Genomic DNA, 15013 nt, shown 5'->3' with positions numbered 1-15013 from the left:
TCTGCAGTGGCACTAACAACATTAATCATGCACTTTACCTTTAAAGGGCATATTCAGTGAATCAGATTATGTGATGTGTCACTCTGTGATAGTGTTGCAATTTATCAACTGCCAAAGATCACTGTCTATTATTGTATTATAATATATCATATTGTATCCCATTGTAATGTAACGTGACGTTATGTAATGTAACTTAACATTATGTAACATGACATTACTTAACTTAGCTTAATTTAACCTAACGTAAAGTAACGTAATGTAATGTGACATATCTTAACTTAACGTAGTGTAATGTAATGTAACGTAATGTAATGTGGCTTAACTTAACGTAATGTAACATAATGTAACATGACATAACTTAACTTAGCTTAATTTAACCTAACGTAATGTAATGTAATGTAATGTGACATAACTTAACTTAACGTAATGTAACATAATGTAATCTAACGTAACGTAATGTAACATAACAACATAACAAAGCATGACATGACATGACGTGACGTGATGTAACTTAACTTAACTCAATGTAATGTAATGTTATGTAAAATAGCGTAAGGTAACGTAAGGTAACGTAACTTAACCTCATGTATTGTAATGTATCATCATTCTAAATTGTATTGTATTTAGCAGTGAGAAAGATCTAAATCAGACAGCAGGTTTGTTGCTCAGTTAACCAGGGTTTGGTGGCTCCAGTTTGAGCACCATAATGTCTGTAATGACATATCATATTGTGATGTATACTAACAAATCATGATGCAGTGTATCATTTCGTATTGTATTGTCTCATGTTGCATTGTATAATAGTGTGTCATATCATATTTTTTTGCACTGTATTGTATTATACCTTATCGTATTGTATCGTACCGTATCGTACCGTACCGTATCATATCGTACCGTATCATATCGTACCGTATTGTATCGTACCGTACCGTATCGTACCATATCGTATCGTACCGTATCGTACCGTACCGTACCGTACCGTATCGTACCATACTGTATCGTACCGTACCGTATCGTACCATATCGTATCGTACCGTATCGTACCGTACCGTACCGTACCGTATCGTACCATATTGTATCGTACCGTATTGTATCGTACCGTACCATACCGTACTGTACCGTACCGTACCGTATCGTACCATATTGTATCGTACCGTACCGTATCGTACCATATTGTATCGTACCGTATCGTACCGTATCGTACCATATTGTATCGTACCGTATTGTATCGTACCGTACCGTACTGTACCGTATCGTACCATATCGTATCGTACCGTATCGTATTGTATCGTACCATATCGTATCGTACCGTATCGTATTGTACCGTACCGTACCGTATCGTACAGTACCGTAGTGTATCGTACCGTATTGTATCGTACCGTACCGTATCGTACAGTACCGTAGTGTATCGTACCGTATTGTATCGTACCGTACCGTATCGTACCATACCGTACCGTATCGTACCATATCGTATCGTACCGTATTGTATCGCACCGAACTGTACCGTACCATATCGTACCATATCGTACCTTACCGTATCGTACCGTATCGTACCATATCGTATCGTACCGTATCGTATTGTACCGTACCGTATCGTATTGTACCGTACCGTATCGTACCACATCGTATCGTACCGTATCGTATTGTACCGTATCGTACCATATCGTATTGTACCGTACCGTACAGTATCGTACAGTACCGTACTGTATCGTATCGTACCGTATTGTATTGTACATTACCGTATCGTACCATACCGTACCGTATCGTACCATATCGTATCGTACCGCATTGTATTGTACATTACCGTATCGTACCATACCGTATCGTACCATATCGTATCGTACCGTATTGTATCGCACCGAACTGTACCGTACCATATCGTACCATATCGTATCGTACCGTATTGTACCGTACCGTATCTTACCGTATCGTACCGTACCGTATCGTACCATATCGTATCGTACCGTATTGTATCGTACGGTATCGTACCATACCGTACCGTATCGTACCATATCGTATCGTACCGTATTGTATTTCACCGAACTGTACCGTACCATATCGTACCATATCGTACCGTACCGTATCGTACCGTATTGTACCATATTGTATCGTACCGTACCGTATCGTACCGTACCGTATCGTACCGTACCGTATCGTACCATATCATATCGTACCGTATCGTATTGTACCGTACCGTATCGTACCATATCGTATTGTACCGTACCGTACCGTATCGTATCGTATCGTACCGTATTGTATCGTACCGTACCGTATCGTATCATATCGTATCGTACCGTATTGTATCGCACCGAACCGTACCGTACCATATCGTATCGTACCGTATTGTACCGTACCGTATCGTACCATATTGTACCGTACCGTATCGTACCGTATTGTATCGTGTCGTACCGTATCGTGTTGTATCGTATCGTGATTACCTTGTGATTCTATACCTACCTTTTACATAGTGGACTATTTACCCGAGAGTGAGTGCCCATGTTTCTACTGAAAATTAGGAGGATTTAGGAGTTTTGGTATATCTTGAACCTTATGTAGTAATGGTTCATTAGTAAACAAGCTAACCATTTACCTTTTTTTCTGCACTGATGATGTGGAAATTTTAAATTTAAGTTACTCCAAGATCATGACTTACAAACCAATCACTGCTTTACAAATTCTGTAGGTTAAAACTCTGGATATGAGCAAGTTAATTGCACACATGAATTTAATTGATTTACAGATAATGCAGGATTAAAAGTTGCACATTTTTATTCAACAACATTTGCATTTGAAAAAGTATTTAATTTGTGTGGATATGTGTTAATATGAAAAACTGTTCAGTATTCTCCAATTACAGAATTTGGTCATTTCATGCTCCACATCGTCATGTTTACCCAACACTTTTATATGGTCAGTTATATCATCGGCTTTATATTTCAAGGTGACCGCTCTCAGGTTCAATAATTGGCCCTCTCCCTCAGGAGCAGCAGGTGTCTGATTCAAACAGACAGATGGCATCCTGGGAAATGTAGTGCCTTTGTTGTGGTCGAACGCAGCTTGTAATGCTCCTGCCAGGAGGCATTAAAGGCCACAGCCTGGACGCTGCTCTTTGCTCACAGGGTGAAGCTGATTGAAATTCCCTTCCTCCCGCATCGCCTGCTTGGCGTCAGTCCACAGTGCAAGACTGCAACCTATTTCACACTCTGCTGGTGAGAAGTGATGAAACCAGACAGCAAAAAGTCATGGTGGCTGCAGAAGTAGCACTCAGGGCTGTCTTCTGTATCATCCACTTCTAACTGGTTTGAAAATTCTCTTATCTGGAAGTGAAATGGAAAAAAAAATCTTCTTACCCCTTCACTTATATCTTATTTTACCTCAATCCTCTTTATAACACATCCCTTCATTCTTTGAGGGACAGTTTTCTCATGAACTCTGTTCACATTGGAACCTATAACTTCATTAACTATGAAGTGTGTCATGTTTTTTCTTCATAAGAAGAACTAGAATTAGCAGCAACCTGTGGTGTTGGCCTAAACTGTACGTGGTGATTCCTTTTAACTCATGTGTTTTCTTTTTGTTGAGGCTTTTGTTTTGTTAAAGCTACCAGTTATGCATATATTTGCAAAATTGGGAGCGTGTCTGATTTGACTGACAGGTAGTCACATTGTATCTGCTTACCAGGAGATTAAAGGCCCACCTCAGCTCCACCTCTTTACTAATTTCTAGATTAGCTGGAAATAATTAGAGACAGCATTTCCAATATGGTGACTGCATATTAAAAACCAATGGGTGTCACTGAAACTATTTGCATGTTTTATACAGTCTATGCTGTCTGTGTATGGTGTTCTGACTGCTTGACATTGTACTGCAAAGACTTTTAATAGACCAAGAAGGAAGATTTTAAAACCAGTCACTTTCATTTAGGTTTCATGTTGTGTTATGTTCTAGGAGTTAGGCACTAACTAACTCAATTATGGACTGTTACACAGATTATGAAATTAAGATTAACACCAAAATTGACCTTATAAGACAAAATAAATAGTACTATAAAACCTGACCCAGTCCCAAGTACAGTAATGCTTACAGATCAGTCAATCAATCAATCTTTATATAGCGCCAAATCACAACGAATGTTATCTCAAGACGCTTTTACAAACAGAGCAGGTCTAGACCGTACTCTATGTTCTATTATTAACAAAAACCCAACATCAAGACAGGATAAGATCCAGTCCCATCTCACAGACAGGACTCAGTCTGATCTCATCTTAATCCACCGTGAGCAGAGCACTTTGCAGCATTTAGCAAGTTGCAGTGGCAAGGACAAACTTCCTTTAACAGGCAGAAACCTCCAGCAGGACCAGACTTAGCCATCTGCCTCAACTGATTGTGACACAAAATAACTGATTCACTAAAGAAAAACATGAAAATGAAAACATATTTACTTCAATAAATCTGCTGCTTTTATACTGCATTTAAAAAGCACTACGATGATATGCTCTACCATAAAACATATATACTAACAGGAATATAATCTCAGGAACAACAAACATCTTGTCTCATAATGTTGTGATTGCTTTCATTTGCAGGCTTCTGTGTACTGTGACTTCTTGCTCGTGTATTTTCTCTCTTGTTATGCTCTTTTGTAAAAAAACAGAAATGGCCCAAATGCTGCATGAAGGCCCCAAAGCTGCTGTAATGACGCTCTGACTCCTTGTATAAACAGCGTTTCTGTGTTACATGTTTCTGCTTTTAACAAGACTGCAGCTGCTGGAGACTGCTGTGATCACAGAGTCTGTTCCTCAGAGATGTAAACAAATACAGCCGAGAGTAACTTTCCCCTTTAATTCCACCGAAACACAAACAAAATGGCACAAGCTTGTAGCAAATGACTTCGCTCTGATACTGTATGTCCTCATTAAAGACAAACTGCATCATGGGTAAAGAGAAAATGAGGTTGCTCTGAAAAAAAGGGATGTAGCTTCGAAGTTTGTGCTGATCTAAAAGCGGCTGTAGATGAGTTTAGTTGAAGGCTGGTGTTTCTGATGCTTTGTCAATCATTTAAACCCTATAGTTTATTAATAATTGTGCAAATATTCTTGTTTTATGGAAATATATGCTCTTTTTAAATTTGATGTTAGCAACACGTTTCCAAAAAAATTGGGACAGACACAACAGAACACTGAAAAGTGTTGTAATGCTAAAATAAACACCTGGAGGACAATCTTCCAGCTAATGACGTCAAGAGGTTAGTCACATGACCGGGTATAAAAAGGACATTACAGAGAGGCCGAGTCTCTCTCAGAAGTACAGATGAGAAGAGGTTCACAACTCTGAGAGAGACTGCAAATAGTTCAACAATTTTAGTAAAATAGCAGATAATTAGTGGATTTCTTCATCTACAGTTCATAATATCATTAATAGATTCAGAGAACCTGGAGAAATCTGTACAAAAGGGACAAGGCTGAAAAGCAATACTGGATGGCCATGATCTTCTGGCCCTCAGGTGGCACTGCATTGAAAACAGACATGACTCTGTAGTGGAGGTCACTGCATGAGCTCAAAATCACTTCCAAAAATTGTTGACTGGTTTGTCGCTGTATCCACAAATGTAGGTCAAAACTGAACCATGCCAAGAAGAAACCACATATAAACATGATCCTGAAATGCCGGCCACTTCTCTGGCCCTGTGCCCGTTTCAGATGGACCGAGGCGAAGACAAAGACTCTCCTGTGGCCTGATGAATCAATTTTTGGCATTCTTTTAGGAAATCATGGACGCTGATCACACGGCTTGTTATGAGCGCACAGTTCAAAAGCCAGCATCTGTGATGGTTTGAGGATGCATAAGTGTGTTACAATGTTACAATGTTACAGTGTCATTCAGCAGACACTTTTATCCAAAGCGACGTACATAGGAGAACAAGAACAACGCAAGCAAAGATCTAGACAAGAGGAAACAAGACCAGTAAGAGTGACAAAGTGCTTCAAGTCAATTTGGATACAGGTACTGCCAAGCAGTATAAAGGCAATGCACAAAAGTAAATAAAGATTTTTTTTTTCCTAGTAAAATAAGGACCATCTACAATGAAGCAACCAAACAATTTAAGACCTTCCATTATCACCATTAATAATTAAATTTGCATCACCACAATAATTACCAAAGTACTAAGTGCTGGGCCACTCGAGCTGAACACAGATTCCCAGAGTAGAGCAGGACAGTGCGAGTCAACTGTAGCTGGAAGACGTGTGCATGGCATGGATAGCTTACACATCTGGGAAGGCACCATTAATGCTGAACAATATATACAGGTGTGGAAGCAACATATGCTGCCATTCAGATAATGACTTTTTTGGGAGGACTTTACATATTTCATCAAGACGATGCCAAACAACATTCTTTATTAACGGCGAGTCTGGGTGCTAAACTGGCCTGCCTGCTGGCCCCATTTGTTACTTACTGACACATTTGGTGCATCATGATCAAAATATACAACAAAGGAAACCCCAAACTGTTGAGTTGCCGGAATACTATATCAAGGAAATGCGGGACATTCTCCTGTTTTAATCAACATTTTAAATAGTGTCACTCTGATCTTAATCAAACAGATTGATTTACTTAAACTTTATATTCATTAAAAAACTACTAATTTACTTGTAGGGAGTAAATATTCAATAGGATATCTAAACATTCTTCAGATGGTGCTTCATATGCGCTGTATTTTTGTTACTCGTAGGACTCAGTGATTGAACGGAGTCTGAAAAGCTCAGGAGAAGTTTTTGTGATGTAGTTTAGTTGCAGATGAGACTGTGGTGCTGATCACAGAGCTGTTCTCTCTGGAGAAAGATATTATAGCACAAAATGAAAACAGGAGCTCCCAGAGTCTAGATGTGGAAGATGATTGGAGAGATATAGGGGGGCGGCAGTAATTGCAGCCACTCTTTGATCCCTGAAAGGCAGAGGGAATCATTGACAACCAACTGTTTCCATGGTTGCAGCATCCCACCGATTTGCTAATTTCAGACACAGGACTCTGGCTCCCTGCCTGTTATTACTGTCCCTGGAGGATTTCCCTTGTGTGTGTGTGTGTTGACATCCACCCGCACATAGAGTTGTCAGGGGCACCAGAATTTTAATGCATACTTGTAAAAATCAAATAACAGTGTTACCTGTTTCAATGCTAAAAGATGAACTACAGGGCACCCGAACCTGAGTAATCATGTTGTTGATTTAAACCTACACTCAGTGATGGTACAGAGTCACTGAACATAACATTTAACACACCATGAATGGTAATGGAAGGCATTATAAATACGATTTATAACAAAAATAAAATATTTGATGAGATGCTAAAAGGACTTTATAAGATATGGGTATCTGCAGACCTGTGATGGGAACAGTCAGCAGTGTAGGAGGCAGGATGAAGCGGGACTTGAACAGTAAACAAACAAACAAACACCTTCCTGCAAGTTTGTGCAGAGGTGTGGGTGTGTTTGTAAGGTCTTCAGATCGTAACACCTGTAGACCAATCAGAAAGTAACATCTCTTTTCTCTGTTTCACCACTCTGTTTTCATTAGCAGTGCTCGCTCACTTCACTTTGACTCTATAATAGTGTTAATAATTATATTTATTTATAAAACAGGGTTCAAAACAGGGTTGCAAAGTGCTTTACAAATAATAAAGAATATGTGAAGAATAAAGAAAACCAAAGATAAAACAATCAAAAAAACGGAATATAAAATATAAAAATATAACATCCCACCGGTGATCCTGCCTGAAAAAGAATAAAAATGTCTTGATTAAAACACACTAATGTGACATTTCCTGTAAAAGCACATCGATAAAAAAACCCTCAGGCCCCATTCCTAATATGGGTGTTTGATGGAGAGCTGCGGTCAGTTCAGAGTTTGGATAGAGTTTTGATAGTTTGGATACTAGAGTTTGGATAGCGTTTATATAGTTTGGAGAGTTTAGAGAGAGAGAGAGAAAGAGAGATGGTTTGAAGATTTAGGAGTGAAAAGAGGACAGGTAAGACAGAGCCAACGAGAAAGAGGGGAATTAGGTGCGGACGTATTGCTAATCTGTTGCAGACTTGGCCTAATGGTGAATAGCACGTCCATGAAATATTTGGTCAGGGTTCGAGTCCAGCCTGTGGCTTATTAATCACATTTTTTTCCCACTTTCTTCCAGTTTCTACACTGTCCTCTCCTCTATAAATAAAAGATGTCAAAGCCCAAAAATATAAGAGGAGGATTTCCCCTGTGTGGTAACATTTTGATTTAATAACTCCTGATAACACAAGCATATTCAGTGCCCTCTTCCTAGTTCCACAATCACTTTTACTGTCCTCTGGCTGCTTAAGCCAATTCCATTTTCCTAAAGTGACAGAAAAATATAATTACACAACCTGCCATATCATATGATACTACCATTTTGGGAAAATTTACACACACAGAATACATTCAAAAATATTGTATCATACACATATATGATAATTTATGTACAGAAATGATTTGGTCATACATTTTTTGTAATTTAGTCATTCCCATAACAGACACAAAAATTCAATGCATCACACATTATGTGGTTAAGATCCAGCAGCATGTAATGATAAACCTGGCCAGTAGGTGGTTTCGTGTGCACACGAAGCTTCGAGAAATGAACCCTTTCTCGAACCAATTGACTCAAGTGGTTCGACGCCTCGTGAGGCTTCATCTCACCATCACTAATTATTACCTTACCTAAATTCACAAACCAAAATTATAAGAATGAGGTCAACATAAGGTGTGATCTAAACAAACAAACTTTACACAATGAGACAAAAAGTTAACTTATGTAGTGGTTTGGCCAAACCAAGTTTAACACAAAGGGTAAACAAAATGGACACCAAGTTAAATTAAATTCATAGTAATACTAACTAAACCCGAACCCCCCCATGACATCAGAGCACATGGTCTGCTCCAACAAGCTGGTCTTCAGCATAACAGTCCTGTCTGCCCTTGGCCACACCTTTTGCTCAAACCAGGAAGTGCCATCCCCCACAGCCAGGTGACTCAAAGACAAAGAAACATTGATTGATATAACAAGAACATGTATCTAGTCTTACAGTTTAGTGCCAATTAATTCAAACAAAGTAAGATTAAATGCAAGAAAAATCAAACTAAGTGTGTTAATTGTGTGGGTGACTGAAAATTAAAACATGTGTTGGAAAAACTAGAGAGGTGAGAATGTGGCTGTGGTGATAGTACCCTCATGTGGCTTCAGCTATCAGAATGAGCTATCTTTTGCTTCTTTCCTTTTTTGATATTATCAATTATTAGAATAACGAAGATTATTATGTATTGAAAAGTATGAAAATGTACCTGCATGTATTACACACGCAACTGATGGTTATTATCACTAGTACAAGTAAAGCTACACTTTTTAAACTTGTAGTGAATTACAGATAAAGGTAATAGGATAGCATGAGAAAGAGTAGCAGTGTATGTGTTATGGTGTATCACTATTTGATCTCAACATGTATAAATTTATCCCAGAGTTGTTGTTCCCACTTGAGAGTACATTCATGTGATTATTACCACTCAAGCACTCATTTTGTTCCATTATTGTGATGCTGCATGATTGCAGGGTAATTTACAGCCACAGTGCTGCCTTTATTGCAAATTCTGTCTCTGATCCTGCTGCTACTGTATATGAATCATCCTTTTCATGGAAGAAATATGCAGGAAATGTGTGACTCTGTTACAAAACCCAATCTATGTGAGCTTATTCAGTGTTAACCTTCTAACCTGTTTTGTGTCTCTGCCCAGGTTGCCTCTTTGAGAATGAGTTGTGTTCCCACTACGAGATCTGCGTCAATGGTAAGATGTCTGACACACCACACAAACATATTTCATAAGCTTCATCTTCATTTACCTTTCAAGTATTTGGTAATTCCTTTGTACATGAAGATTAACATAATGCCCTTAATATGCTCAGAGGACTAGCCAATTGTCTGAAATCAGCATTATCATTAAAGGTCAGCAGGGGGCGACATCATTGTTCGCTTTAAGGAGTTTAATTGTATGGGAAAAGAAAACCTTCTAACTTCTCAGTTGTTCTGAAGAAATTTTCCTAATGAGTTCAGTCACTACTTGCAAAAGTAAAAAAGTGGAGTCAACACAAAACTGCCTCAAACCTGTATTCCTTTTAATGGCCAGCAGGTGGCGACTCCACTGGTTGCTAGAAGTCTGTTATGTCTGTAGACAAAATCTTTACTTTCTAATCATCCTGCACAAAGCATGTGTTCATTCTTTAAATGATGGTCCCATTTAGTTAAAATCAACAATAAAGGAAAGAACGGTTAAAGGCATTGCTTCAGCGATTAATAAATGTCAACCTGGCCTGTCAACAACAGGTGGAATCTCAGGGTTACTCACAATACAGTACTTGTACATTGTCCACAATAATGGTTAAAAAATCTTTAGACAATTGATGAATCCCAACTTTATCATATGATGATAAAGTATAAAAATATCTGATCAACTTAACAATGTTCCTAAAAGGTAAAGTACATAATTCATGTAATTGGTACCACTGCCAGGAGTCATGAAGTAGCGACTTGGTGATTCTAATCTGTTAAAATGAAGATTAAAATACCCATATTTGGCGCCAGGGATACAATAATTGTATTGCAGGTATCGTATCTTACTGTATTGTATTAATCATATGCTTCACATTGAAAAGTATCAAATCCTATCATATGGATTGTGTCGACTCATATTGTATCATAATGTATCATATCCTACCGTATTGTATGGTAACAAGGGTTGGTAAAAACGCTGACGTGGGACTGAAAGGTTAATAGAAGAACAAAGTACCACCATGAGTACAACTAATGTGCCCAAAAGAGTTTCAACCTCTACTTTATTAATTACATCACTAACATCAAGTGAGGCATTTAGCTTACAGTATGTGGATACAAGCAAACCTGATCAGCTGCATTGCCTCTGCGTTTATAAAACCAATCCTCTCTCTGCCTCACTCGTCTCTTGTGGCTTGTCTGGCATCACCAGTGAAGAAGGAAACCCCTGCTGAGAATCAACCCAGAATCAAAAAAAGCTCACCACATGAAAGACCTTGGCAGAAAATCATTTAAATTTATTTCTGAGTTCTGGAAACCGTTCTGTCTTTGACTCCTCTCGGTCAGATGGGTGATAACCATTAAAGTGTCAGAGTTCAGTTCTTGTCTGTTGTTAGCTAACCTTTTGTTTTGTGTATCAGCCAATCAGAAGCGTTCATTAGTTTACTGGGAAGCGCTCAGGCTTCTCTTATCAGCATGTCTGCAGGGTTTCAAGCAAAGACAGGGAGCTGACAGAGATAGCAGGAAACTATAATCTGTGTTATAATCTCATTAAGCATGTGATGGTCTGCTGGAGGTGCAGGTGGCCTTGCTCGGCTCATCCACTATGTTTCTGACCTGCTTCCTGGCATGTGTTTATTTTGGGCAGGGTGTGTTTGTTCTGAATTCGTTAGCTCGGGCGTTTCCTGTCTGTGTCCTTTTAAAATGTGCCTAATAATCTGATTCTGTCGGAGGAGGAGGAAGGCTGAGGTCAAGAAGCAAAACTGGAGTGTAGTGCTAAAAAAAATGATTATGTCTGCCCTGAGTTTTATTTAAAGCTAAATTTAGACGAGCTCTCTGCTTCTGTTGTGACTGCCTCGGGTGACCTGGTTTAGCTTCAATGAAAAGAGGTGATAACTACTTTTATTTGATAGTTGGTCTGTCGTACTTCAGCGCTGCTGTGATTTTCTGCTCTGATGATCACATTTGAATCATCTGCTTCTGTTATCCAAATAAAGATAACTTATTTTCAAGATTCTTAGATATTTCTTAAAAAGTGATAGACAGGAAGTTGCTTTTTCAAATATTGAAGACATTCTGTTTCGGGATGGGAGCCTCCATTGAGAGCACTAAGATCATCTCTGGCAAATTAAGGCTCTTTATTTAATCCTCTTTTTACAGATAAAGTTGTTTAGTAGGTATAGATATCGGGAATCATTTTGCTGGTGTTGAAGCAAATTAAGTCCCTCATGTAAGATCAAAGTTAAAAAATTATCAGGTAGGACAAAAAGGTGAAGATGAAGCTTAATTTAGTGAAGCATGATACTTTTCTTTTAGTCGTTTTTGGCTTTAAATAGACCTTAATTCAAAATAAATCATAATAAATGAAGTTCAATAATGGGGTGGGAATCATGGGATGAATCAAAATGCGACACAACATGACACAAAAAGACTCAACACCAAATGAAACGACACGACATGACAACACGACGAGTAAGACAAATGACAAAACACTATACGAAACAAGATAACACAGAATGACAGAACACTACACGTCTCTGCACAGAGACATGACAAGAAACGCCATAACGCTTCATGACACAGAAAGACAAGACACAACGTAACACTACATGACACAGAAAGACAAGACACGATGTAACACTACATGACACAGAAAGACAAGACACGATTTAACACTACATGACACAGAAAGACAAGACACGATGTAACACTACATGACACAGAAAGACAAGACACGACGTAACACTACATGACACAGAAAGACAAGACACGATGTAACACTACATGACACAGAAAGACAAGACACGACGTAACGCTACATGACACAGAAAGACAAGACATGACGTAACGCTACATGACACAGAAAGACAAGACACGATGTAACGCTACATGACACAGAAAGACAAGACACAACGTAACGCTACATGACACAGAAAGACAAGACACGACGTAACGCTACATGACACAGAAAGACAAGACACGACGTAACGCTACATGACATAGAAAGACAAGTTACGATGTAACGCTACATGACACAGAAAGACAAGACACATTGAACGCTACATGACACAGAAAGACAAGACACAACGTAACGCTACATGACATAGAAAGACAAGTTACGATGTAACGCTACATGACACAGAAAGACAAGACACGATGTAACGCTACATGACACAGAAAGACAAGACACAATGTAACGCTACATGACACAGAAAGACAAGACACAACGTAACGCTACATGACACAGAAAGACAAGACACGACGTAACGCTACATGACACAGAAAGACAAGACACGACGTAACGCTACATGACACAGAAAGACAAGACACAATGTAACGCTACATGACACAGAAAGACAAGACACGACGTAACGCTACATGACACAGAAAGACAAGACACGACGTAAACAATGCTACACAACACGAAATGAAACAACACGACAACACAAATGGATTTAGTTCAACTGGATACTATAAAATACAACAAGATATAAAATGATGAGACACAATACAATATAATACAACAGGATGCAATATGATGTGATACAAAACAACTGGATATGATTATATACAAAAGAGTACATTATAACCAGGGGTGCATCCGGCTCGGCTGGTGGTAAAGCTTTCAGCAGAGTGTCTGCCCCCTGGTGGCTGGCTGCAGTATAGGTAAAAAAAATCCATCTCCCCCATTCATTTGAATGGGGGAGCAGTCAAACTTTAAAAAATAAATACACGTCGTACGAATCTTTCTCAAATCCGTATGCTGTGGTGTTATGTAGTTAGTATTTGACTGTTTTGTGTTCAAGGCCTCTTTTTCCTTAAAAAAAAAATTTTTGTTAGTTATTAGAGTTTAAAAAACGGGGTTTTACTTCCGGGTTTCCTTTGATTCACAGCCGCCGTAGAGTGAAACACAGGCTCTGGCTGCACAATGGCGGCAAACCAGGAGCGGGATTTTTTTGCTTCAGAACCGTACAGCGGGAAGAGGCGGAGCAACGCTGTCCATTTTTGTTTACAGTCTATGATTACAACAGGATATGATTCAACAGGATGCGATACGATTCAATACAACAGAATACAATACGACAGAATGCAATACAAAACAGTATGATACAGTTGGGTATGATGTCATGTATTAGACTTTAGTTTGGTTTCATTGAGATTCATCCGTGTCAGTATTGGTGTCAGATGTATTTGTTGTCAGGCTGTGTGACAATCTCAAATATGTTGAAGTCTTTCCAAGGTGTTACATTTTACAAAGCAGGCTGTATGATGCAGACATATTGACTGTTCAGTGTTTCACATAAAAAATACTGCTGTTGTCATCTAACCCGATCCTTGTGAAACACCAGTATTAAAACAGTTGTACACTCTTTTTCGGGGGAAATACCCGTCAGCTCTGCTACACTTGTTTCAAAATCATAGAAAGCTCTCCCAGGCTGAGTCAACTGAGGCGACGCTGACAGCTGGATCCCACAGTGGAAAAGCTACGGTGCACGGCTGCACCTCCGGCCATTGTTCTCACCCACCGTGTGTCCAACCCGCTTCAATAGCTGCTGTCAAAGCGGCCCTCGCAGACAGTGCCAGAGTGTTGTGTTGGTGATTGGCGTCTGAGGCTCTATCAGGCCTCGCAGCAGCTCTGATTGCCTGAGCTGGCTATAATCTCCTGGCAGGAAAAACAATGAGTAAGGCTGGTATTGTGTAGCTGAGGACATTCTCTCTCTTTCTACCTGTTTGCCAACAACAAGAGGAGAGTGTGACAACTGAGAAATATCTCAATACCCCGAGGTAACAACGTGTTCTTTCACGCTGGCAAGGGAATGCGTTTAAGCACTTTGGTATCACGTTTTCTAACCTGTTCCTGTGTGAACACTAGATTTATGACAAATTTAAAGAATAAAACACTCATTCGCAAATTAAATTAACACTGCATGACGTGGAGCTTACAGATTTTATAGCAGTGCCCAAAGCAGTGCTGTGCAGAAGGGACAAAATGCTCAGAGAGAGAGATGACTAATATGTTCTCCATGTCTTTAATGGGCTTTTTTGCAAACTCCTCTAACAACTCAACAACATAATGTTCCCTGATCCTCAGATACTCTTACCTTAATTATACAGCAACACAGTTTGACATTCCAGGATTGACGCAGTAGTCCAGGAGTCAGTAAGGAGCGGTT

The 15013-nt window shown here is 39.2% G+C and overlaps 1 protein-coding gene across 1 annotated transcript in view; it reads left to right on the top strand.

The window, feature by feature from the left end:
* Positions 1-15013, top strand: part of LOC117826496 (receptor-type tyrosine-protein phosphatase N2-like) — a 231307-nt gene that overhangs the window by 13098 nt on the left and 203196 nt on the right. Inside the window, exon 2 of the mRNA XM_034702594.1 lies at positions 9808-9858. Coding sequence (XP_034558485.1) covers positions 9808-9858 — 51 coding nt within the window. The remainder of the gene's footprint in view (positions 1-9807; positions 9859-15013) is intronic.

Source organism: Notolabrus celidotus, chromosome 15 (assembly GCF_009762535.1).
Source record: "Notolabrus celidotus isolate fNotCel1 chromosome 15, fNotCel1.pri, whole genome shotgun sequence".
NCBI lineage: Eukaryota > Metazoa > Chordata > Actinopteri > Labriformes > Labridae > Notolabrus > Notolabrus celidotus.
Note: the sequence above shows the minus strand (reverse complement) of the source record. Positions and strands in the feature narration are given on the sequence as shown.